At 30.6% G+C, this 27,370-nt stretch overlaps 4 protein-coding genes across 5 annotated transcripts; 3 read left to right on the top strand and 1 right to left on the bottom strand.

Annotated features, from left to right (window-relative positions):
• The first annotated feature begins 1,645 nt into the window (after positions 1–1,645).
• LOC114379984 lies at positions 1,646–4,079 on the top strand. Its single transcript, XM_028338850.1, has 4 exons — positions 1,646–2,017; positions 2,242–2,460; positions 2,928–3,143; positions 3,452–4,079. The coding sequence occupies exons 1-4, from the start codon at positions 2,015–2,017 to the stop codon at positions 3,683–3,685; spliced, it is 672 nt and encodes a 223-aa protein (XP_028194651.1). The 5' UTR covers positions 1,646–2,014; the 3' UTR covers positions 3,686–4,079.
• Positions 4,080–10,291: 6,212 nt separating this feature from the next.
• On the top strand, positions 10,292–16,280 carry LOC114380480 (zinc finger CCCH domain-containing protein 16-like). Of its 2 annotated transcripts, XM_028339558.1 has the most exons (10): positions 10,296–10,525; positions 10,828–11,065; positions 11,272–11,363; positions 12,301–12,396; positions 13,019–13,112; positions 13,311–13,528; positions 14,160–14,215; positions 14,313–14,496; positions 15,466–15,538; positions 15,886–16,280. In XM_028339558.1, the coding sequence occupies exons 1-10, from the start codon at positions 10,491–10,493 to the stop codon at positions 15,922–15,924; spliced, it is 1,125 nt and encodes a 374-aa protein (XP_028195359.1). In that variant the 5' UTR covers positions 10,296–10,490; the 3' UTR covers positions 15,925–16,280. The 2 variants fall into 2 exon arrangements, with proteins under 2 accessions (XP_028195360.1, XP_028195359.1); XM_028339559.1 differs by lacking the exons at positions 15,466–15,538; positions 15,886–16,280 and adding an exon at positions 14,995–15,357 and having other exon boundaries at positions 10,292–10,525.
• Positions 16,281–17,553: 1,273 nt separating this feature from the next.
• LOC114380280 (uncharacterized sugar kinase slr0537-like) lies at positions 17,554–20,829 on the bottom strand. Its single transcript, XM_028339281.1, has 5 exons — positions 20,360–20,829; positions 19,538–19,800; positions 18,915–19,032; positions 18,547–18,755; positions 17,554–18,230 (listed from the first exon to the last, which is right to left on the bottom strand). Exons 1-5 carry the CDS (start codon positions 20,708–20,710, stop codon positions 17,786–17,788), a joined length of 1,386 nt encoding a protein of 461 aa, XP_028195082.1. The 5' UTR covers positions 20,711–20,829; the 3' UTR covers positions 17,554–17,785.
• Positions 20,830–23,185: 2,356 nt separating this feature from the next.
• Positions 23,186–26,904, top strand: LOC114380543. Its single transcript, XM_028339652.1, has 5 exons — positions 23,186–23,723; positions 23,798–24,015; positions 24,769–24,867; positions 25,252–25,325; positions 26,482–26,904. The coding sequence occupies exons 1-5, from the start codon at positions 23,438–23,440 to the stop codon at positions 26,708–26,710; spliced, it is 906 nt and encodes a 301-aa protein (XP_028195453.1). The 5' UTR covers positions 23,186–23,437; the 3' UTR covers positions 26,711–26,904.
• Positions 26,905–27,370: the final 466 nt, after the last annotated feature.

Below are 27,370 nucleotides of genomic sequence, written 5' to 3' on the forward strand. Positions count from 1 at the left end.
CGATCACTCATCACTCTAGATGAGAGAGGGACATGTAAAGGAAGAATTCATAAATTTTTTTAGAAAATTTGTTATTAAGATGAATAAAATATTGACGAAATTTCTTTACATTTCTTTTATGAATACATGTCTACCCAAAACACAAAAAAGAGTAATTATGTTAAAAAAAATGTTTGAAACTAATCCTTAAAAAAAAAATTAAAATTTGAAAATTAAATTGATTCATTTAGTCTTAAAATTTGATTTTACAAAGAATATGTTTAAAACTAACTAGTTTAGTTTTCCTTGTCTTACACTGATATCAAATTTACATTTTATAATTTACAGAAATAATTTTTATGTTATTTGAATTTTTAATATATTATTAATTATTTAGTTTAAATTTTAATAAATATATCTTAATAAATATATCAATAAATATTTAAATATATTTTATATACACACATATTTCAAAAAATTGTTGTTATTACTTTAGTAATATTTTTCATGTTATTTTTCTATTTTCTTTTTAAAAAAATTTAATTTTGTTCAATTTTTTCATTTGTATTCATGATCTGGGATAATACAAATTGATTGAAGCCATTTTAGTAGCAATAAAATTAGTACCTTGTTAACTAAATATATTTATTATGATTTGCATGTATATTTTTTTATATTTTACACGTGTATATGATTTAGTTGATTGCATGATTTTAATGTTTTAAATATATCACAATTAATAAATAAATATTTTATTTATTATTTTGACCGCATAATAATTGATTATTATAATTACATAAACTATTCCATAAAAACTAATAAATAATTAAGGTATTATATAAAATAAAAATTCATATAAAATTTAAGGATTTAATTAAATCAAAAATATATATTCACGGTAATTTTCTTAATCGTTTATATATTTTTTTCAAATTTTCTATAGATATTTTTTTGTTGTAAAGTAATTGAACTGAAAAATAAAAGGAGAAAAAATCATAAGTAGAATGATAATTTTTTTATTTAACTAACCTAAAAAAATGGTAGTATGTATTTTATTAAATAAATTTTGAAACTAAATATACTTAATAAACCAATTAATTATCAATCAAACACTATTAAAGTAGACATTATATCTAATTAAAACAATCAAATATTTAATATATCAACCAACTTTTAATAAACTATAATTAACATAAAAATTAGTATTTAATGACATATTTATATTTTGATATCAATCTTTTATTCTAACTACATACATTAAAATAATTTTATTATATATTACTATTTTTTGAAACTTAAATTTTTAAACTAAACTTATTAAATCCTTCTTATTTTGAATTAGACTTTTCAAAATAAAGTTTAAAACTTATTGAAAATCGAACTTATTGAGCATAATTGGTTAGATGGTTTTTTGTTTAGTATTATATTATTATAAACTCTAATTGATTAATTCATTTTAAAAAATTGTTATAAAATATTAATAAAATAAAAAAAAGCTTCCAAATAAACAAAAGTCCCATAATAATTGACTTCAAATTAAGAAAATAGTATGATGATATTGCCAAATATATAAAAAAAGCTAGTTCACAAAAAAATGCTGTAGCCATGAGAGGAAATGCAGATATTAAGAAAATAGGGAAACGAATAAATTAACGAATAAAACGGAAGGTGACCACATGACACCCGGCGAGTTCCCTGAAGAAAACGCATCCTCGTCGTAGGTTTGGGTTCGGAGCGAGGTTTGGTTTGGACTTTGAAGAGCAACACAATAAGCACTTGGCACTCACTGGCACTTGCTTCGCTTTACCCTCCATCACCCGCCACTACAAAACTATACCCCCACTTCCTTCTTCCAACCTTTTTCTCTTCTCTCTCTCTCAACTCAACTAGTTTCACCACTTATTACAGAAAGTTCTCTTTTTTTTATCTTCTTCTTTCTGCCTCCGAATTACCACTCTCTTGCTTTGCTATCTTACAGGAAGAGGATCAAAATACCCCACCATAAGACAAATCCAAAGGAACAGCAACATCAATTATGGTTAGTAATAATACGATACCACTCAATCAATGCATATATCAAATATCCAACCACCCTCTCATATACAACACACATGATGTTGTTCTTTTTTTTTTTTAAAAAAAAAAAAACCTCAATCAACCCTTTTGGTGTTTATTTTTATTATTCTGTGCTTGTCTTCAATTATTTACCAATTGACAATTTTGTGTGTTTTTATTTTTTTGTTTCTGGGTCTATGGGATCAGGGAGGTTTCAATGGAGAAGAAGGTGTTGTGAGAGAAAAAGAAGAAGAAAACAAGTGGCCTTCATGGCTGCAGCCACTTCTCAAGACACGTTTCTTTGTTCAATGCAAAGTCCACGCAGATTCCCACAAGAGTGAATGCAATATGTATTGCTTGGACTGTGTGAATGGAGCCCTTTGCTCTGCATGTCTCGCTTCCCACAAAGAACACAGAATAATTCAGGTACCATATTTAACAGAAAAAAAAAAGGAATTGTGCTTTGATGTTCCATTTTCTATCACTCAATTTGATCCAATTCTGCAGGGATTTGAATCCAAACGGTCAAAAATCAAGGATTTGGTCGTGTATAATCATATTTTGTAGCTTGTTCCTACATTTTTAGGACTTTGGATCCAAACCCTTTTGATCGGTCCAAAAAAAATTGTCTCTTGTATTGGTTTTATCGGTTACACGTGCCATTTAATGCTGAATCTGCAGTCTTCCCAAGTCAGAGTTGAATAGTGTTTTTTTTTATCATTGAAAAATTGTTTATCACTCAATTATATGATCAGTTGGTTCTGCCTAGATAGATAATTTTGTTGATTTTATTAATTTCGGTATTTTCTTCCAGCTAGAATAAATAATGTGGTTATTATCATCTGATGACGATTTTTTTCTATTTTCTTTTAAAATTTTATTAATTTTCAAAGATAAGGAGGTCTTCGTACCATGATGTGATAAGGGTGTCTGAGATACAGAAATTTCTGGACATAACAGGGGTCCAAACTTACATTATAAACAGTGCCAAGATTGTGTTCTTAAATGAAAGGCCCCAACCTAGACCTGGAAAAGGGGTCACCAATACCTGCCAAGTCTGTGAACGCAGCCTCCTTGATTCCTTCAACTTCTGCTCTCTTGGTTGCAAGGTATATTTATTTATGGATAAACTCAATTTTTTATCTATGTAAATGGAAATCCTAATCTTAACTACATATTTGAATTACATTAGTTGTAACAAAATATGATGTATAGATTTCCTATTTTTTTAAGAAATGTTGTATGTTGTAAAGTATAACCTTTGTAAATTGTAACTACCTCCTACTTTTTTGCTGTATAAAGTATGTAACATTATAGTTGTACTTTTTATGCCTGCTTTGAAAAAGTAAGAAAAATGATGATGAGAACAGTTGGATACGAATGAGTGATCTCTTCAACTTTTGAATTTTCTTCTCAGATTGTTGGAACCTCCAAAAAGTTCCGGAAGAAGAAAATGTTAGGTGAGGCAGATGGGTCTGATGGTGAAGAATCAGTAAATGGCATAATAAGCAATGCAAGTGCCAGAAACAAAATCCATAGCTTTACACCCTCAACACCACCACCAACAGTGGTTAATTACAGAACTGCCAAGAGGAGAAAAGGAATTCCACATAGAGCTCCAATGGGTGGAGAGCTTATTATAGAATACTAATGTTGTATAGTGGTTTTCTGTCACTTACCAATCAATATTTATGCCAAAAAGATACAGCAGTTGTTACCACTTCCTTGGGTGGCACCCTCAGAAAAAAAAAAAAAAAAACTATGCTCCATATATATTTTATGTAGTTGCAATACCTGTGCCCTGTCACTGAGGCCGGTGTTGGGAACTACTGCTTTATCTTGTATAAGACAAAAAAATAGGATGAAAAATGTGTCAAAAAGTAAGTAATAATATAACAGAGTGGGGAGTACATTATGTTGATATGTGATGCTAAATGTACATAGTGGCTTGTAGAAAGGAATTGTAGAGCAATAGAATCAAATTAGACAATAAAAAAATATTATGAACTCATGATGGGTATTAATTATATTCTCTTGGTTTGGTACATGATCGTGTCCTTGTCCTTTCAAAGTTGAAAGTGCATGTCTTGTTTGGCTGGTGGACAAGAGGTTAAACTTTAAAGTGCCAAAATTAAATGGCTTTTGCTTCTCTTTTAGTATGCTTTTGGAACTTGGCTTCTTATGAAAAACAGTATACTGCTGAACTGTATAGCAACAACAAACACACGAAATGTATTGGTGTGTTTGTTGCTTCACGGCTCCTCATTCTTAATATTCAGATTTTATACTATGATATTTTTACATTTTTATTTTCTTTTTAAAATGTTAAAAATACACAGAGCATGTTGTATTATCAGAAAAATAAAACACTCAGAATCAACTGTACATGCTTGGTGTGTTGCTGTTTTTCGCACATAGATCCTCAATTTAACTCCAAATGTTGCAACAGTAAGTATTTAATTTCCTTTGTTAAGTTTTCTGTTGTAGCTGCAAGAGTTTGGCAAGACCACGCAAGAGATGAACAATTCAAGATTGTATAATTCTTTAACAATAGTCGTTACATAACCGTGGCCAAACACACCATTAAATGCTAATACAACGAGATTATTTGTAAAGCTATAGTTGAAATGTTGTAATTTAATTAATAAAGTTACACGATATGTAAAAAAAGTGCACAATTTGTAATATACTTCGTGCATTTCCTTTAATTCCTCCTTTTAACTCCTTAAAAAAATAAAGTACTACATATGCGTGTAAATTTCATGTCAATCTCTACGCTTTCGATCGATTCACTACTTTATGAGATTCTTTCATCGAAATAGCAAGATGCCCGTATCGAAACTGCTTCAATAAATATCACATGATTCATAAAGTGACACGTGGTGAATACGCACAGCACCAATACACTATCATGAATTCACAGTTGAAAAAAATATAAAGATTTTTATAAGTAGGGATGTATTTAGAAAAGGGTAAAATGAGTTAAAATAATATTAATTTATTATTTCATATAAAATACACAAGGCTTATTTAAAATACAAGCTTAATGATTATATATTAACAATGTAAAATAAAATAATAGTATCTAATTATAAATTATTATTGATATAATTTTTAAAATAATTATTTAAAATTTAATAAACTTGTTATATATAGATTAGATGATTGTGTGAAACTATTTTATATTTTCAATGTATACTATTTTTTTTCTCTTAAAAGATTGCATGGATGATTCATCCATTTTATTTTCTATAAAGAATTCTTTTAAATTAAGTAGAATATGTGTCTATGAAGTAAATAAACAAATTTATATATTTTTAATTAAATTTAGATATAATAAGTTTTTTACGCATTCAAGTTTTTTTTACGGATAGTGGTATTTATACAAGCAATTATTAATAACATACTACTGTAATTAGTTACACCACCCAATTGTTTTTCTTAAACAAATGTTTTTTTTTATTTAAGAATATGAAAAATTAGGCATATATATTTGTTCGTATGGTCTGATTGATTTTTTTTTTAATGCAAAGAGCTTAACTCATTTCATTAATAACCAAATTAAACGATGAATACAAAATGAGACATAGTATCAAGAGAATATGAACTAATATGAAATATAGACACCCTGACAAGATTGTGTCAACTAAATTAGCTTGTGTACGTATCAAACTCGCAGACTAGTTATGATCTGATTGTTGTGAATAAATTTACATACAGTTTTTTTTTTAGTAAAATGGATGCTGAATTATCCTGAATTTCTATTAATGTTTCAAAAGGTATATTTATGAATAGTAATGTATTTATAGACATTTTTTAGCATCTTCATTGTTTGAATATAATTGATCTCTTTATTTGAATATATTCAATATATATAAATTTTGATATTATCACTTTAATAAATGTGGGAGATACATGGGTAAGCATGTAGCATACAACAATAATTATTATTAATTATCAATAAGAACATTGATATACTTGTGTTGAAATATTTTATAGTATTATTTTACATTTACATTAGAATGCCTCTGGATTATCGAAGCTGAATGTGATGGAGATGTTGACGTCTGAAAATCTTACCGGTAATACCGGTAAGAGAAACTAATCTACAATCTAGCATAGCATCCTTTTCCTAACTCCTACGTGGAATGTTACCCCACGTACATGTTGCTCCGTGTTAGGATTTCTTATTATTTTTGGAATATTATACATTTCTACTACCCACAAAAATATTACATTTAATACCCATGTGGAGATTTAGAATAAAAATAAATTACAACAAAATAACATAATCTGAAATAGAATAATTATTTTCATGTATATTATGCTTAACAAAATATTTTAGTTAATTTTTAATTTTTAATTAATAAAAAAATTGTTTGATTATTTAATAAATAAACTTTTTAGCAGTTTTTAAATTTTTTTAAAGGTTACTTTACTCTATAATTTGGCTGTTTTCAAGAGTATAATAAATTAAATGTAAAAAGAAAATTTAAGTTAGTTAAATAACATAATTATTGCTATAAAAAATAAGAGTATTATTGTTATTATTATATTTGTATTGGATATTTCTTATAAATTGATAACAAAATATCATTGGTGAAAAATCATAAACACTGTTTAAAATTGTGTGAAAATTTGTTATATGAATAGTGTTTAGGATCAAATATACATACTTCATTTTTTTGTATTTTTTTTCTTAATAATGACTCAAAAAACATTTTTGTATATCATTACATACTTTTTTAAAATATTTTTTCACATACATTTATAAATATTGCGCATTAAAAAATTGTGCAAATATTTAAAAATAATTTTATACTTAAAGGATAAGATGAAAATAAAATTAAAATTACGATTATATATATTATCATGATCATGTAATTGTTTGACATATTTACCAAAATTTATTACATTAATTATAAAACACTATTTTTAATTAAAATAAAACTTCACTAAAATACTTAACAAAGTGTTGTTAAATTTTATTTTCTTTTTCAAGCCGTCTTATTGAAAAGTAAGCACACCATTATTGCCCAACACTTTCATTTGTGCTTCGGTACTTCTCACTTCCAATTGTTTTCTGCTACGTGCCTCCAATTATTGGATATTCCTTTGTTTTTTCAACCATGAATTTATTTCTTAATGAATAAAAACCTATTTGCGCCGTACTTTGTTCAAAGCAAAATAGAACAACAATAATAATATAGATGAATACAAGAATGTGATGCTGAATTGCTGGTTATATGAATTGGGATTTTACATTTTTTATTATTTAAAATATAAGTTTGATTTGGTTGTATATATTGTAAAAGTTAAGTTTTTAATTCAATTAACCGTTTTCATATTTGTTTTTACTTTTTAGCCTGTTCTTAAAAGAGGTGTGAGTTGTTATAGGTGAAGTTATTATAGGATCAATGCCATTTATTTTTTTTATGTGAAAGAATAATTTCAAAATAAATGAATATATATATATATATATATATCCGTATTATTTTATTTTTATATTTATGAAAGTATTCTATTATTTTATTATTTTTTAACTAATTTTTATTTAAATTGTTTTAATTGTATAATTATCAATTATTGATACCGTAAACTGTCCAAAACAATTTGATTATAATTTAATTCATGGTAATGATAAGTTAAAAGTTCATATTCTTTAGTGATTGATCATGAGATAATTATTTTAATTTTTTTTATTTAGATTACGAGTACTTTTTGCTGGAGACTATTCAATATTTAAATTTGAAATTTCTAGTTAAATTAAAATAATCACAATCAGTTGATCATTGTGCTTGTTGATTTTAGTTTATATATTTAAATGAATGATAATCCATGATTAAATTTAAAAGTTTAAATGAGACAAGTGACTACACTTGATATTTTGAGGGATCAAAATTTAAAAGGTGATTTTTCGACTGTATACATTAAGATAAGACATGTTCTGGGCTGAAATGCAAGAGTTGTTGGGATGCTCTAAAATAACCCCACAATGTATCAAAGCTAGTACGTGTCGACTGTCGAGTAACAAATCAAAATTAAAAAAATGAGACTCAAGGATCAAATGTTATATTATATTATTTTGATCTTAAATATATTTACAGGTAGATAGACCTTTAAAAGCCTCTCAGCAATTACTTGAAACTACTCGAAGATTCGATTCATTGGATTGATCATTGATCAATATTAATTATTAAAATACTTGTTTGTCTTTTTTATTGTTTTAAAATCTTGCACTTTATTACATTATCGTATCATTGCAAGAGTATACGACAATAGATGGTACTAAATTTAAATTCCAAGTCAGCCAAAAATTATCTTAAAGATTGTATATTGATCAAGTTATTTGTGGCATCTGTTATATAATTTTTTATAATTATTATTATAATAAAATTTCACATTTTTTCTGTAATTCTCGCTTTTAAATAAGCCGATAGACTTAACAATATTTCATAAAAGTGCCCCAAACTTTTTTTTACAAGATAATGACAATTGCTTTCAAAATTCTGTATTAGAAAATCAATCATGTGGAACTGTTTTAATGAATATTACAAATTTATTTTGTAAAGTAAAATCGGTAATAACTAATAAAAATTGACATAACTAACAAATAGTTAAGCCATTTGAATATGTTACTTAGGATTTTTATTTTTTTTTATCTAATGCCATGCGTATAAAAAAATATATTAAAAGAAAATACATTCCGTTAGATTGTTTTCTTATCTCGAAATAAATTATTAGTTGATTGTCGACTAGGACATATGTTATGATAAAAAAATTGAAGATGGTGGTGGTGGGTAACTAGTGTGGGGACAGAGAATACGACCGAGGCCTATGTGATAAGAGATATTGGAATACAACTTGGATTATTGTTTATCAACTTTGTAGTCAACTAGACGTGGAAGGGAAAAACAAACTTATCATTTAAACTAAGCTATTGGTATTGCAATTATGATGGAGAAAGGATAATGGAACAGACAAGAACAATCTTTTTTTAAAAAAATGTATGGCGTTGTTTGATCGAATTGGCAATTTTAAGTTTTATTTTTAAAAAATTAAAAATAATTTTCAGTTTTATAATATTTTGATATTTATTTTATTGCTTTTATTTTTTCATTGTTGCATGCTTGATGATCAGGATAAAAATTATAAATAGGATAGGAAAAATATAAGTAGAATAAGTTCTGATTTTTTCAAAAATTTGGTACATATTAAATAATTTAGTGAATATTCATATAAATGCAAGTTATTTTGATCATTTGATGTGTAAGGAGGCATTTATTTCAAGTCATGAGGTATTTTCAGGAATCACAAAAATATTATAACTGGGAATAGTATTTTTGGATATATCTAATTTAAAAGTAAGTTGTTAACTTTTAATATTTATGAGAATACCCGTATCAAAAAATAATATATCTATGAGAATATTTAAAAATAAAAATAAAAAAATGAAATTTATAAGTGAAATTAGAAAATAACTTCCCACATTTCTATAAAAATAACTTTTTCACCCTTAGCACGAGAATAAAAAATTGTATAAAGATGCAAATGCACTTTTTTGAGAATAAAAAATATCCAAAAATAATTTTTTTGAAAATCTCGTAATAAACATAAACATGTGTGTATGAATATTCCCATCATCATATTTCCAAGAATGTAAAAAAATTTCCCGAATCAAATACTTATAATATTTTAAATTCACTTAAAAATTATATTTTCCCCCTAAAATTTTCCATCTAAACACATTATTATAACGGTAGAATAAAAGCAATAAAAGTTAAAAAAAAATTGGAGGATGCAAATAGGACTTAATAATCTTATATCACCCATATTATATTAAAAATTCATTTTACAAAATAATTTAAAATTAATAATTCACACAGATTTTAAAGTGTTACTTTTACATTATTATTAATATAGCATTCTAACTAATTGAATTAATCGATTAATTATATTAAAAATAATTAATAACACTATACATAATATTAAATTTTTTAATATATATTTAATATACATATAAGTTTATATAGTAAATTTTATAATAATTAATTTTGATTTAATAATATATTATTTTTTATATATAAATTTTTATTAAATTCATGGATCCATTGGGATTAACCTTAGCCCATATAGGTTATAGGAAGAAAAGAAAAAAAAATAATGAAGAAGCAATAAAAAAAATTAAAGTTGAAATTTTTTAAGATATGTTAAACGCAAGAAATTTGAATGATGTTGAAAGAATAATCAAAAAATTGTTATGGACCAAAGAAAAAAGAACAAAAACCACGAATTTTTATTTATTCAACGATAGAGTGGAAGCAGAAGTGAATGGGAAATTGAATTTCCATGAGCGGTGGGGTTGTGGTTAGAAGAGAAGAGAACTTGAGAAGATAACATTCTCGGGTTTTGTTTTGTTGAGAATTCTGAGCGTTTGATTTGATGATCATAACACAATGAGGGATATTTGTAGGAACTTCCAGCGAGGCAGGTTATTCTCTTCTTCTTCTTCGCTGTTTCAATTTCAAATGCCAAACTTATTGTTGCGTTGTTTCTATGCCATTATTCCCCTGCGCAATTATTTCTTTTGATTCCTCACTGTTTCTCAACCATTAGTATATAACAATATAAATCTTTGCATTTACATATTATATTTGTTGTTGGCTCGCCCTTTCAAGTCGTGCTATCATATAAATGTGAACAAAACTGCTATTTGATCTTTAATCTTGAATTGAATTTATTCATCACAAGTTTTGAAAATGTGTTTTAAATTGCTGTGGTTCATCTTTTTAGCTGTCAATATGGAGAAAGGTGTAGATATTTACATGTTCAGCAACAGCGGAAACCTAATGTTAATGGGTTTGGAGGACAGAGCAGTTCTCATCAACAGCAAAATACAAATCCCTTTGGATTTGGGTCTGGCTCTGGCTCACAACAACAGCAGAAGGGTAATCCTTTTGGTTTTGGCAAGCATAACGGCTCCCAGTTGAATGGGGGGCCTCATTCTGAGAACAAACCCAACCAATACAAGGTTCTCACTCTTTCCTATGCATATACATGACGTGAAGGTTTATTTTAATTATATCGTTTTAATTGTTAGGCATTATAATAGATGAATACATCATTATTTATGGTCTATTTTTGAGGGGTTTTCATTGCTATGTCTGCTTCATATTCACTTTTCGAAAAATAATCTGATTATTAGCTCTTAGTATTGATGATTTACTTCTGAATCAGCCTTTTGAAAACAAATGGAATCGACAGTCATCCAAACCCCAGCAGAACGGCGTGAAATCTGAAAACAACCCCAAACAATCAGAACATCATATGTAAGTATTTATCAATCTTTTCTCCATCTGTCAAGAATCATGGACATTCTTTGTAATTTTACTCCCTCCAGTCTTAAATATAAGAAGAAAAAAAAACTTTTTTTTTCTTGGTCTCAAATATAAGCAAGACTCAACTAACTTTGCCTTATTTAACGAGACCATTCCCAAAATATCCTTCATTTAATTGAGTTTTTGTTTTCAATTGATACCAAGTTCCAATGAAGGGTAGTTTAGAAAAATGGTCTATGTTCTAAATGAAATTGGTACTATTAAATGATTCTAACCAACTTTCTTAATAAGCATAAGTTAGTTTTTCCCCCCCTTATATTTGAGACCAGAGGGAGTATATCAAGTCAATGTATAGAACAGATATGTCATAATTGCTACATGTTGCACATACACCCTTGTACTTCAGAACAAGAAACATAAAATACACAGGTCTAAATGTCTACAAAGTGCATAAACACTGACTAATGGTGCCTAGAAGGCCCAAACAAATTGGATAATTGGAGGGCTCTGCCTTTAATCAATTTTGGAGATACAAAATTTGATATCTTTAAGCTTTGTTACATATATACTGGCTTTCCTTTTCAGCTGAAGTGTATGCTCCTCTACATATTTGTCTTTATAGAACTTGTTAAATGAATATCTGTCATGTGTTACATCGTCTTTCAATTAAATAAACTAGCAAAAGAAAATTTTAGTGTCATTATTTTGTTTTCGTTTGGCTTTGTGGTTTCTTTGGGAGAATACCTGATTATCTCTTGTATTTTTCCTTCCTATATAATTATTATTTTTCTATAAAAAGGGTCTGATGATGGTGATTTTGCATCCATGTTTCCTATAAATGTTTGTGGCTTGTGCCTTATTTTTAACTATTGTGTTTCGCGTAAGTTTAATTGATATACTATATTTAACTTGGTTGATGTAATTAAAGATGCACAGATCCTGAGAACTGCAAGCGCCAGATTGCAGTAGATTTTGAGCAAGAGAAACCACTTTGGATACTTACATGCTACAGTCATTGCAAAGGGTATATTTCTTTTTAGACATGATGGTTTGAAAACATTAATCAAACTTGTTATTGTAAATAACATATTGTTTAATCATGTTGGAAGGTACTACTTTAGCACCTAATGCAGACAATGGATCATATAGAACATATCCATTTTCCTCCAAACCCATGCAATTGGACTATGTTGCAAAAGATTGTTGACTATTTTTCCATTCATCTTTCACATGCAACACTGATAAACTGACCAGTAATCAATACACAATTCCTCATGTTATCTTTGAAAATCCTTCCCGAAGCTGCTGTCCAAAAGACGAACAAGATCTTAATAGGAACAATTTTCATTTGAATTACAAAACTTAAGATGATAGCAATTCACATGCATGATCTCACTTATTATTTAAATTTCAGTAAACTGCAGCTGAATCTTCTTTAGTTACTAATGAGTTATGTCACTGTCCACCTGGAATACACCAGCTAAATAAACGTGAAAACATTGCCTTAAGAAAATTGCAGATCAAATTTTATACTTGAAAGAGATCCTAGTCTACTTGCCACTCTTGAAAGAGAAATTGCTTTGAAGAATCCTAACCATTCCACTGATAAGAAAACTAAATGTAGATTTTGACTTCCTCTTATGCAGTGCTCCTTGTGACATTGTTGGTGATATTAGCTATGAAGAATTGCGGGCATCAGCTTACGAGGATGCTAATCGTGGTATGAGCTTGCAATCAATAGTAAGAAACCTGGTTTAACATGCCTACATTTTTTTAGCCCCTTTGTATCGTCAATCCCCCCCCTCCCCCCTCTGGAAGTGACCCTATTCTCGATCTAATTGTAATTACTTCATTTTTCTTTAATGAAATTTCAACTTCTAGGTTACAGTTGTGCTCAACCATGTATTCTGTGTTTAACCTTATAATATGATGGTGCAGGTTGAGAAAGAGAGAAATATACTAAAATCCAAGTTGGTTGAGTTTGACAAACTACTTTCTGAACCTTACAAAATACCAATAAGTTCTTCTCTTGGCAGTCAAACACCCCAATCTATTGGAGCCAATGCAAATCCGTTTTCAACATCTCAAAGTAATGGTCCATTGTCAGTCTCAAGCTTTAGCCAATTGAGTACTCCATTGAACATGGGTTTTGAAAGGTAATAATGACCTGCTCTGCTTGAAACATTTTCTCTATTTTCAGTTGCTTGGGTTTGGAAAATGACTTAAGGAAAATCCAAAAAATTTAACCAACAGAGTTCTGTGAGCTCCAGTGGAGTATGGTTTGTACCCTATAATGTATTGATGAGGCCTGAATGCCTGATAGTTTGTGCATTGCATTTGACCTCTACTGACACCCCTTTTTCTAGAATTCCTATCTACTGTTTGTTTTTGTTTAGGATTGTGGTGTAATTGTCAAGAGAATAGAGAAAAGCACAAGAGCTTTTATTATTGCCATTTAAGATTACAGTTTTGTAGATGCTAATACAGACTAGTTGGATATCAGTTTTAAGTGCTGTAGAATGATCTGGGTCTTGAGAATTTGGTGTCTGAAAACATTCCTATAGTGGCCTAATGGTTACATTGGTGGTATCCCTTGGAGCCCTGTTTCCTTTGGAATTTGGTGATTAGAAGTATGGTGTGTTCTAGAATGGATAAGATGCAGGTCTGCAATCATTGCTTCCTACGCTATGATTGTCCTTCATGCTGTACTTTCCTTGTCTATACTCTGCTAATAAATTATTTTTTATGCCTGCTTTTGGTCTAATCTGTTTGGAACTCTCTTGTTAGGCCATCTGCACCACTAACAAACACTCCAACGAAGCCTGGTTTCTTTGGAAGTGGAGGTATATATTTGGTGTAATTTGGGTAGCATTATGACTATTTATCTTCTGTTTTTCCTGCTTATATATGCCTGACTGTCAATGTTGTAATAAATACTAGGAAACTCTTTGGCATCCAACACAGCAAACCTAAACAGCAATGGTGTCTTCGGTGTTCAAAGCGGCCCATATTCTACACCATTGGATTTGAAAATGTTTCCAGGTTCAACTCAGGAAACATCGACTGCTTTCAGTAACTCTGGTCCCACTTCAATGTTTCAAACAACACCAGATGTCCAGTTGTTGTAAGTTCATTGTCACATTAGTTTAAAATTCAAGAAGGCAGTTGTTGCAATTTAATCAATTTCTGATCTCTTTCACTGAAAAGTATGACATAGAATCATAGATTGATTATAACCCAGCCAGTTAATCTTTATTGTTTTCACTGAAAACTTCAGCTTGTTGCATCTTCAGTTTAGTTATGCATTTTCAGTTTAAAGAAAATCTCGAGCTTGAAATTTTCAATTTTATTCATGTCCATTTAACTGTTCTTATTCCATTTGATTCAATAAAGTGGTAGAACAGTAAATTTTTGTGACAAGAGTCCCACAATGTAAGCTAATTGTAAATTTTGAAATGATTATGATAAATTTTTGTGAATTAAGTAAAACTATTCAAGATTTATCTGGCAGTATACGTTCTACTTTTATTTCTATTTTTATGTAGAGATGGACTAGAAGTCTTTTAAGTTTTATACCTTTACACTTGATAATTCTCAAAATAAGTTTTTGGGTTCAACGAAGGAGTAAGAAACAAAAGGGAAGAAATGATGAATGCAGCAAGCACTCAATTGCCTCAGGTGGTCACTTCAACTCACTGGGCAAAATTAATTAGAGCCCAAAAATCATTCTAATTTTTCTTGAAAGTAACAGACCAACTTGCCTCTATTGTAATTGTTATAATTTGGATGAAGTTGGCTACATAATTCAGTGATAAAATCTATTTTGCTAAGCTATATGTTTCAGTTCATAGATTAGAAAGATTTTAATGTCAGTAGTGGTGCTTGTAGCAGTTTGATCTTCTGTTTCCTTTAGTTTTATTTAACAATGCCCTAGTTTATACTAGTAATTGAATCTGCTTGGAAACTTAACCTTTGTTAATGCAATTTTCTGAGGTTATCTTTATATAGAATTTGAAGAAATTTCATTTCAGCTTTGCATGCGAGTTACAAATACTTTTGTTTGAATTTTTATGGTCATCTATTATTCCTGCAGAAGTCAGTCCCAAGTGGAGAAAGTGTCGGTAGATCCGAGTATTTGGTTAAAAGAGAAATGGAATCCGGGAGAGGTAATAGCCTTCTGCAATGCTCTATCTGTTAAAAATTGTCCATTCAGGCTTTTCTCGAAGACATTTATGTTTTAATTTCCAATACCAGAACAAAATCCTCCTTAGGACAGATATGCAATCAATCATATATATTGGATAAAATTTGCAATTAAGATCCCTTGGCTCTTGCTTGTGTTAAAATTACACAAATATCTTTGTCTTGGAGCACTAAGATTTGACAGATTTAGATTTACTTTTTGCTCACTATATTAATGCGAGAGTCAGGGAAATGTTGACAAGTGCTTTATGTGATATAAGCTAACATTTGTTTGTTTTCATTTTATTTTTGTGCTGTGTCTGCTTGGCAGATTCCAGAAGAAGCTCCTCCTGATACATTTGTACGGTAGACATTTGTGTATTGGCATCTGAAACACGGCACTCAATACTAGTAGTGTTAGCAAGATTTTGGGCCCTTCGTGGTTGAATTATGATCAATAGCATATTTTAGATCACTTCAGTGCTTATCTGGATAGTTTTATATCAATTACTGAAACGCATGAGCTAAGGAGGCAAAAGTAAATCCATGTTGTAGTTCTTTCATTTGGGCGAAATATTGTAATGCCTTCTTGGAGCTATTTTGACAAAATAGTCCCATTTCCAAAATTATTTGACTGCTCGCTCGCTGCTGCACTATCAGGAATTCATTTGATATGGATTTCACTCTTGTTATGTAACCTTTTAATGCATTAGTGCATTACCATAACTTTTTTTTTTTTTTAAATGGCAGTAATCATGCGCTTCTCGAAAGGGAAAAAAAAATCCAAATGCTTTGTTTTTTTTTTTTTTTTACAAATTCAGATCCACGTGATACAAGTTTTGAAATATTGGTGATTTTTTTTTCTTCTTATTATGTTGAGATGGAAGAAATTACTATTTTTATATTTACATTTACATGCCTATGTACATTGTTTATACTTCATATATAAGTAAATTTCGAGTAATTAAAAAATAATAAGAGTTTAATATCTATTTATTAACTTTGTAAAACAGTTTTATATTATTATCTAATCACACATCATTATATGAATTATTTTTAAAAATAATAAATTTATCATATATGAAGAATTATGATTGAATGATTGTGTAAATTTTTTTACATTGTCGGTGCATATTTTTTTCTCAAATAATAAATGCTAGTTAATTCTAAGGAAAGTTTAAATTACTGTCCAAATTTTATAAACTAGAAAATTTTAAACTGTTATATTAATTATGACAATTAGGTCTAAGTTATTATTTTAATTACAATAATTAAGAAAGTTAATAAGTTATGAGAAAAATTGTTCAGATAATATTTAAATTTGATCCTTAATAAAAATATTATTTTTTAGGTTTTATTCATCTTTTAGTCGAATTTTGAATTAGTTAGAATCTATTTTTTCTGATAAACAGAGAAAAAAAATTAGACAAATTATGTACCAAAAATTATGAAAGCAAATGGCTACTTATTACTAATGAACTTAGGAATAAAAGTATAATTAAGAATCATTCATTGTAACTAGAAAAGTCTAAAATATTAGTTAATGATTAAGACAAATCATGAAAATAAAATATTACCCATGTAGATAGTGATTTCAAGAATAAAGATTATTAAAATTGTCATTTCGAAAGCACGGTGCTTCTGTATATAAAGTTTTTAGCTGCTACAACTGATTTCACCACCAACAAATTGAAAACAGAGATAATTTGAGCTGATAATGCGAACTATAGCCACAGATTAAAGACCCCAAGGACCCAATGCATATTAGCTAACTATCAGAACATTAAACCTAATCTCAAAGACCCAAAATTCTACTGTCTCTCCCCACACCACTCCCTTAGGCGACGACTAACACCTCCGCTACCGTCCATGTCCAGCAGAATCTCGGTAGCAATCTTCAAATGAACAAACAAGATTAGTAATGAGATTAATCTACTGATTCGGTTAGGGAGAGTGAATGATATTCTGTTGTAAAAGACATTCTAGAAGGGCGTGCATGTTAATTGAATTTTCATTACCAATAATTTTTACAAGTGACGATGATGATAGAATATATCGATGTACCTAGCATAGTAATAACCATGATGAAGACTGGACGTAGGCCTAAGCAATTGAATTCTTTTTACAATGAGAGTATTTACAAGGCTATTCTTTTGAAACATAATATTAATCAAGGAATACATTGATCTTATGGAAAAAAAATGTAATTCAATTCAAAGTGCAATCTCTGATTAGACGCTGGAAATATTATGATCAGTGCCAACAGAGGAGGAATCAAGTTGAAATTCAAAAGATTCAGCCAATTTGACTGCATCTGAAATCCTAAGCCGAGTTCCCTGTTGTCCAACAACAGTGGCAGCAACCTTAGCTGCTAATGAGCCTATGCTTCTCAAATCTGATATGCCTCTTAAAAGACCATAGAGTATGCCAGATGCATATGCATCCCCAGCACCACAAGTATCAACTGGAACACATGGAGAAGGAGGGATATATACAGCTTCTCCTTTTACACCAATGTAAGAGCCTGTAGGACCATCTGTAACGGATACTAGAGGAACAAAGTGGCTCAGATACCTTGCAGCTGAAGCAGCACTTTCCTTTGCTTCAAAATTACAAAGAGCTCTGGCCTCATTTCCATTTGCAAAGACTAAATCCACACAATTCCCAATAATTTCCCTGATGAATGAAAAAAATACAAATCAGTTATAAAAAATAAAAAACATACATGTGTGTGATCTAACACATGCAAATATCATTTGTAGGAACCATCTTTACTTTGGTTAATTGCATTTAAGTGGTTCTTACAGGTTTGATGAGGCAATCTGCCAAATTGCCCTTAAAATATGTCAATATGTTCATGTTATTGTGGATACCACCAGATCAGGATTAATGGGATGGAAATTACACAATACGTGAGAATGTAATCATTTTGACATCAAGTGAAAATGAACCAATTATTATGTTAAAAACTAAACTCAAGTAATAATGTTACCAGAAATCATCAAAGTGTCTCTCAATGCAGGAGACATCTGAAGCTGTTATTGCAACCAAGGCACCGTTCGACCGTGCTTTCTCACATGCTTTGGTTATTGTTTTAATGGTATCAGGAAGTTCAAATAGATACCCTTCGACGACAAGTATGTTTGTCTTGGAAACTGCATTAGCTAAGGATGCATCATAGTTAACAGTTGAAGATGTGCCCTGACACCAGAGTACAGAAATATTAGCATCTTCACTATTCATAGAGCTCATGGTATTAGCCAATAAAGGTAAAAGAAACTTCAAAATGCCTAAAATATCCTGAAATAGCATATAAAGACTGAATAGATACTGAAAGATGCCATTTATAGCATATTAAACCTGATATGCAAGCATTGTGCGCTGGGCATCTGGAGTTGTGAGAACTATAACTGTTCCAGTAGTCCCATCCTTGATTGGTGCAGAAAGAAATTGCACATTTGCTCGGCGTAATTTTTCCCTAATTTTAAAAAAAAAAAATACAAACAAGCAATATAAGTATTCATCAAACCTCACTTTCCCAAAACAAAATTGATGAAATTATTAAATAACATAGAAACCTATGTCCTGAAGATGAGTAAACAGTACAGTGGTGCTGTGTGCGAGACTAGCTAACTGGCTTTGATCAAAATTTAAGTACTTTATAGATATTAACACAACAGATCTATGCTTTTCCATGCACTATAGCAACCAAATGTAGATAATAGGTAAGGGTCTTGCTAACAAGTGCCCTAAGGACACCAGATAAGGAGTTCAAAATAGAAAGTTTTATTGGAATTCACATTGTAAATGTATTCTATCTAGAGACTAGAACTGGAGTGATACAGGATTAGACTTTGAAGTTTCAAAGTTAATATTTGTATTTTATGAAACAAAATCAGCAACAAGGCCCCTCAACTTAAGTAACCATGATAATTTGATCAAACAAGTAAATAATAAGAACAGTGCAAATAATAAAGATAAACCTGTAGAAGCCCCCTAATAGATCACTCCCAACACTACCGGTCATTGCCACATTTATAGCAGGAACTTTTTCGGAGCGACTTCCAAGTCTTGCGAGGGCAACTAAGGTATTAGAAAGAGATCCACCAGCTGCAGCTTTATAGCTGCACCCATCCATGGCCTGCAAAACTCTACCTCTTTCCTCATGATTTACTACTTTCCGTGTTCCCTTCTCCAATCCCAAATTCTTCAGGAAATTATCATCAACCATGCCAGAGAAGTCTACCTAAAAGAATTTCCAAAAAAACAAAAAAAGCCTTTAAGATTCATAGCTATTCTCGGACAAAAGAAAAAGAGAAAAACATGTCCATAGCAACATGATGAAGGTATACATGACATGGGACAAAACTTATGTACAGTTTTTGGGTGTTATTTTCCTAATAGAATTGGAGTTTCACCTCATTAACCTATGGCTGACTTTCAATGCAAATGTTGATTATGCTGATTATTGAGATAAAACTTTAATCCTGATTAGACAACGATGCTCAAACTCAAAGCACCTAGGAACTGCATCTAAATTACAACCTCCGACATACCACTCAGCATAACTCGAGAAACTCATCAGAAAACAGGAATAAGGAGGGATTTAAAATGTTAGCAGATTCAAAGGGAAAAAAACGAGTATATTCTTACAAGGGAGCTAAAAACAGCGGCATACATGCAGCAATTGTTAAATGCATGTGTTAACAAGAGTAATGCATACAGGGTGTACAAGTTTTCTTCACTTATGCATAGCAATTCGAAACATAGAAAAAATATTGGCTAAGGAAAAGGGAATGAATTACCATGGCTTGACCGAGACCCAATACATCCCATCTTTCAGGAAAAACTAAGGAGCTAAGAGCTCCTTCTTCTTCGTCTTCGTCGTCGTCGTAACTGGCCCTCATGGGTTGTTCAACATCATCATCATCTTCTTCGCTCCCACTGTCACGTTCTGCACCTTCATGGGCTCCGAGGTGACCTTGCTTCGAAGCTGAGGCGTCCCTGTGGCATAAAACAATGAGGGGAGAGGGTGCATTTGGTAATTTGGGAAGGAAAGAAGGGCAGAGGGAAGAAAGAGTTGGAGTTGGAAAGAAGAGAGAGGTGGAAAGGTGGGGCGAAGAGAAGATACGAAGAAGAGACAGAGACATGGACATGGAAAGTGTTGCTTTGTGTCCGAAGAGAGAGACAGACACAAAGGATGGAACCACGAGCGATGCGGTGTGGATGTTCTGCTAATGCTGTAACGGAAGAGAAGAGAGACACGACACAAAGATAAGGAAAACTGGGAGGGGATATAACTCAAATTACGGAACCACCCCTCTATGTCTCACCTCTCACAAGGGAAACGATATCAGATACACTCTTTTTCATTTTTCATATTTATTAAAAATGATAAAATTTAGTGGTCTTATATTATATTTAATAATCATAACTTTTAATAAATTAAAGAAAATATATTTAAAAGAGTATGTTAAAAAATATTCCTAATAGGATAAGAGTTAGCAGTGACAATTCGTATATTGAAGTTTAACACCAAAAAACTAACATGATCATTAAGATAATTTTGTTAAAAAATAATGATAAATTTTTTAAAACTAAGTTATTTCAGAAATAATTTTGGGTAAATTACTTCGTTCAATGACTTATTATATTAAATTTCAATAATTTAACCATTAACTATTTTTAATAGTATGTAAATAATCGTAAATATTATTTTTTTAAAATAAATTTACTGACATTTTGAAAAAATATTATACGTGGAATTCAATTTATTAAATGAAATTAAAATTTTAAAAATTAGTTTATTCAATCTTTTATTAAATTGTTAAAATTAAATATATAAAAATATTAAATGAAATAATTCTACCAAAAAATAGTGTTGAAATGGCCTAATCTTCATCCATAGAAAAATACTTATTAGTTATTACAGTCCGCAAAAATTGTGTCCTTGATATTGTCGATCGATAGCAGACACCGTCTTTGAACGGCCAGGACCAGCACACGTCCTATGTTTTTTTCCCTTCTGTGAATCGTTAGTCCCTATTGTCTTGTCAAAATTATTCATTCGGGACCACTGAACATAACTAATAAGAGGAGGTTTTAAGGCAAAATTAATTGAAAAACGGCCTATACATTTTGGTGTCGTTGACCAAAGTATTACATGAATATACAATAATATGTTAATAAAATTAATATATCTTAAATTTTTTTAAAATCGTGCAAGAAACAGAAAGTATTTAACTAATTACTGACATTGTCTAGCATGTGTAATGGACCTTCCTTTTTATACCCTCAAGAGATTCTTATTATTTTAAATTTTAAAAACCATTTTTTTTAAAATGTATTATTAAATGTAAAAGAATATTTGACATTATTTAATTAGAGAATTTAATAATATTTATATAAATAATTTAAGTTAGGATTTATCTTTTTAGGTTTCATACTATTTGTTTGATATCACAAATATTATAAACAATATGAATTAATCAAAAGGAACAAAATCAAAATCCTTTTTATTTTACAATGAACTAACGAAATATAATGACTGCATCTTAAATCCTAATCTTATGTACAATACTATAAACACACAAAAATTCAAATAAAATCATATATAAATTTGATTTTTTCTTTATTATTTCATAAATAAACAAATTAGAAACCAAAGCAAATCACCTAAACATTGAGATCTTGAATAAGTAATACATCATGCACATATCAAAGCATAAAATGGAACAAATATTAAAAAAATAATAAAAGATAAAAAAAGAAGAGAAAAAACTTAAAACTAAAAATAGTCTTCCTAATATCCCTTTTTCTACTCCTATGTACATAAGCAAATAATGCCACATTAGAGCCACTGATCCACATCATGTTACATATATGAACAAAATGAATTGAATAATGGTAAAAAAAAAATCGAAAGTTGGACATAGAGCTTTGATTACTAAAACATAAACTTAATAAAAATAAAGGAAACAAAAAGAGTGAGAGAATAATGTATCTTATATTTATCAACAAATATCATATACATTTCTATTTTTAAGTATTACAGAAGAAAAAAATGATAAAATAAATGAAATTATGCAAAACTTTCAAAAATGGCTTTCCACTTGTTTAGAGCATATGGAGTTTTGCAAATGGCAAGTTTGTGCAAAAGTAATTTTTGCTCCGGTTGTTAAAATATTTTTTCTTGTTACCTTTCTAAGTGTTAGTGGGTCTTTTTTATAATCTAAGAATAACTTGATCTTCAAATAACTAATAACTAACTTATGCAATTCCATTATATTATGATTTTCTTATCTTTAGGCTTGCAGTTGCATGACCTTATTTTCATCATATCATAATCTTCTTAGTTTTAGGTTTGTGGTTTCATGACCTTATCTTTTAATAATCACTTTATTTCTTCGATTGTCATTTTAGTGTAATTAAAATATCTTCTTATAGTTAAGTCTTCTTGTAATTATCACATTTTCTATAATTTTTCTTTTTTTCTTTTCAAAAATATTTTATATACTTTTTTATTTAAAATATCCTTTTAATTATAATTAGAAACTGCACTTTAATTTTATAAATAATAATAGTTATTAATTTTATTTGTAAAAAAAATTTCAACTAGAGAATGGAGATGGTAAAAAACGGGGTAAGCAATGAGCCATGGAAATTACGCGAGCAAACAGTTTCTGAGTTTCTTCTATTTTCTGTTCCCAGTTTGTTTCGGATCTCTGTTCACGAACCCTAAATCTGACGTTAATTCACCATGATCTGAACACAACGTGGTTCCCATCTGATCCACTGCATCGTCTTTCTCAATTGTCGAAAGATGAGTACAAGTGGTTAATGAGATTGAGGAACTTGCGTTGTTTGAGCGAAACAAAGCAGAGATGTACCTGAAGGAGCCGCTATGGAGTGAAACAGGGAAAGGCGATGGAAGTGCAAAAACAGAGGATTATGGTGCAGTGAGTGAGGTCGTGAAGTCACTGCAGCAACAGAGAGTGTATAGAGAAGTCACTCTCGCGCTCAGAACGGGACTCAGAGACGCGCGTGCAGAGTTCTCGTTTCTCCGTGTCCGTGCTCTCCGTTCCATTCTCAAGTTCCTGCGTTCCGTTGCGGAGTCTGATTCAACCATTGACCTCTTTAACCAAATCCAATCCATTCCCCAACTCCAAGGTCTGTTCTGTTCTGTTGTGCATTCTGTTATGTTAAATCTGTGTTTGTTCATTGTTATACGGTGCTGTTTGCAGTGGTTCCGGTTCTGTTTCAGCACTCGCTCAAAGAGAGTGGGGATGAATACAGCGAGAATAGGGTAGGAGATTTGAGTCATATATTCGGGGTTGAACCGATGAAGTTGACGAGTCCATCCACCGATGCTGAAGTTGCGCTTGCCCTTAGAGTCTTGGAAGGGTGTTGTTTGCTTCACCCTCATAGTACGGCTCTCGCCCATCAACACAACGCTATTCAGGTGGCCATTATTATTATTTTTAGATTCTTTAGAGCTTTTCATGTTTTCCATATGATGATAAGTGACTTTATCACTATAGTTTTATATTTTAGAGCTTTCGGTTCTCTTATTTATTGAAGAAAGGCTTTATAAAGAAAGGCTGAATACAGAGATGGCAGATGCGATGTTTGCCTCAATGAAAGGCATGCATAATCTGAAAAGAGAATAGCAACCAAATTGATACAATAATCTCTCTTGCTTGCTTATGGACGGTCTTGTGCTGATTAGTTATTACACCAGCGCATAACATAAACATAAGCTACACTTACCATTGCTACCGTGCTTTTTTATGTGTTTCAATGTCTATATTAGAGAAACACCTATTCCTTGTGTCAAATATATTGTAATTCCTACTTATATCTTAACCCTCATTTGTTTTTAAAAGAACAATAAACCCTTCCAATATCTTTGCACGTTCATTGATACCCCGCTTCATATCATGAGTGGAAGTGGAATGCCAAATAAGAAATAGGAACAACTCTTGCTCATATAGAATCCTAAGGCAAATAAAGTTTATCCTATGATGCACAGATACAATAGAGTTTATCCTTTGATTTGAGCAATGCACTGCAATCATGTGCAACGAATAGTGGCACATAAGTAGCATACAAGCCCAAGGCGATCCCCCTCCCGCCTACCAAAGCCTCTAAATGTAAACAAAACGAACTGTTGGATACTAAGTTGTTTATGTAAAAATTGCTGCCCCCCTTGCAGGTTTTAATGAATATATTATCCACTCGTGGAGTGCTTGAGCAAGGTGCATGCTTAGATGCTCTAATCTCATTGATGGTGGATTCATCATTCAATCAAATGGTATCCTGACTCTTGACTTTACATCATTTGCAAATATGTTTGTTTTTTCTATCATTCTAGTTTAAACATCTAGTTTCTTTTGTCTTCCATTTATGCTTTAAGAATCGAGGTTATTGCTTCTTCAATATTTGTTTTTCAGTGAGAAATTGAAAAATAATTTGTCAGTTGTCATTGCCAATAAAAAGGAAAAGAGTTTTGCTGCATCCTTTTCTCTTCCATTCTCTTCTGTTTTAAAAAACTTTAGATATCTGAGGGTCTTGGCTTAGCTGATGGGATGTATTGATTGATGCTTACCAGATAGTTTGTCTAAGGTTTGCTGCTAAAGAACATTTTCTTTGTCAGATAATTTTTTTTCAAATTTTTCTCTTGATAATTATTTATCAGGATTTCGAGAAATGTAGTGGTATTATGGAAGTTGCTGACCTTCTAAGAGACCAACAACTGGATGAAGATCTCAGGTACTGCTGCTTTTTACAATCAGTCTCATTCATTTTAATGCTCTATACTTGTCTTACATGGATCTTTGGCTCTCTTCTGTAGATAACTAGTCTGTAGGTACTCTATTCTTATATGTCGTGCTTTGTTAGTCCTGTAAAATTGCATTAGCTTCTCATTTCTTCAAAATATTATGTAGAGACTTTTTATATGGTATTAGATTAGAAGAGAGCATCAGAATTTCAAATTTGGCAAGCTCTGATCATTTGATTATTTATCTTATTTCGTTTCTGAAATGTGAAACAAAATGTGAGTGGTTATGACATAAAAGGTAAGATTGCTGGAGTAGAGCAGTTTAGCAGTTAGAAAAGAAAACAAGCTTGCCACATAGAAGAGATGAAGGGAGAATCTGCTTAGTAAACATTTTGGCCTTAATTCCATTGAAATGCCCTAAACCTTTGTCAAACTAAAAGGACAACTCCAGAGCACCTTTTTATCCATTTAATTCGCAAAACCTCAGATAAGTTAGCAAAGTATACCTTCAAATTTCATTGTTCCAAAAACAGACCAAGCATGTTACTCAAAACTGCCAAACTACCTCACAAGGAAGAAGAGATGACTATTGGACTATTGGTTACAGTCTTGCAGACATTTATGGCACCTACTAGAATGTCATGGAAAGGACCTTGTGAGGTCTCCGCACTTGTAACAAGTCATTATTGTTTAAGTATTGTAGTCCAAATAGAAGCTGTAGCCCAAACATTGCTCAACAATTGGAACTCAGGGAGGAAGGTTGCCAATAAGAGATTGGGAAAAACATTTACCGATGAAAAGACCTGAAGGACCTAACGTCCAAGTGCAGGCATCTAGAGTATTATAGGTATGGAAGGAATTAAGAATCAAGAATGCCATACAAAGATGTCACCACACGTCAAATTAGAAGTCTTTTTCTTCTCTTTTGATTGCCTAGTCTATATAAAGGAATTTCTGTAAGTTGGAATGCGTTGTAAATTTGTAAACCTTGAGGTTATTAAGCATGTTGTGCCAAATTTTTGCCATAGGAAAAGATGAAAAATTGTTTGTTTTTTAATTCTTATTTCAAGCACTTTGTTTGTCATGTGATAGCTGGCTATCTTGAGGTAACTCAAGTATAATAATAAAGGACATGTTGTATCTTAGGTTAAAATGTGGAGAGTTTTTGCTGCTGCTCATTGGACATGTCAATGGAAGAGATACGCCTCCTTTAGCTACTATACACGAAGATACAAGGCGCCTTCTTGGGGAGAAATCAGCCTCCTTGATATGGGCAGCCAGTCGTCAGTTCGATTCAACACTAGATACTGAGCAGAGGCTAACAGCTCTTCAGATCCAGGCTCGCAGGGTCCTTGAATCATTGGACTTGTACTGAATTTTATGGTCCGTTTGGAAGGAAAAAAATAGAGAGGAAAAAAAACATGGATCACGTTGTCTGATGTGTTTCTTTTATTTGATTTGATAGAAAAACTGAAAGAAATACTAAAGGAATAGTTGACTTCATGAGACAAAAATTTTAATTTTTCTTTCTTTCTATTTCCTCTTCAATTTAATTTCAATTTTTTTTTCTTTCTTATTTTCTTTTCTATCTGCCAAACATAGGGATAAGGAATAACACCTTCAATTTTAGGCAATTGTCTTCATTGATTTGAAAATACTTGCAGAGAATGTGATCCTTTTTGTTTTCAAATTTTGTATGTATATTGTCGTTTCTTAGCTACAATATTGTTTTTGCAATCTGGTTAAGCTTTTTACTGTTTTTATTTTAAAGTTATGATTTTCTTCTATAGCAACAATTGATGAAGGAAAGAAGGTGTGAATTCGACTAAATTCTTAACATATCAATATGCACCTTCCAAAATGACGGTGTCTAGGGGTGGGAAATTCGTTTTCCCACCGTGCGAAAGTAACACCAACCATCGGATACATCAATTTTAAATTAGATGGCTGAGATTTACTTTTTTCATTCTTCATTTATCTTTACTGATTTACCCTTACTCCCATTTCTTTTTCTTTTCCTCCTCCTTCATCACCG

This window comes from Glycine soja, chromosome 12 (genome assembly GCF_004193775.1).
Source record: "Glycine soja cultivar W05 chromosome 12, ASM419377v2, whole genome shotgun sequence".
NCBI classification, from domain to species: Eukaryota; Viridiplantae; Streptophyta; class Magnoliopsida; order Fabales; family Fabaceae; genus Glycine; species Glycine soja.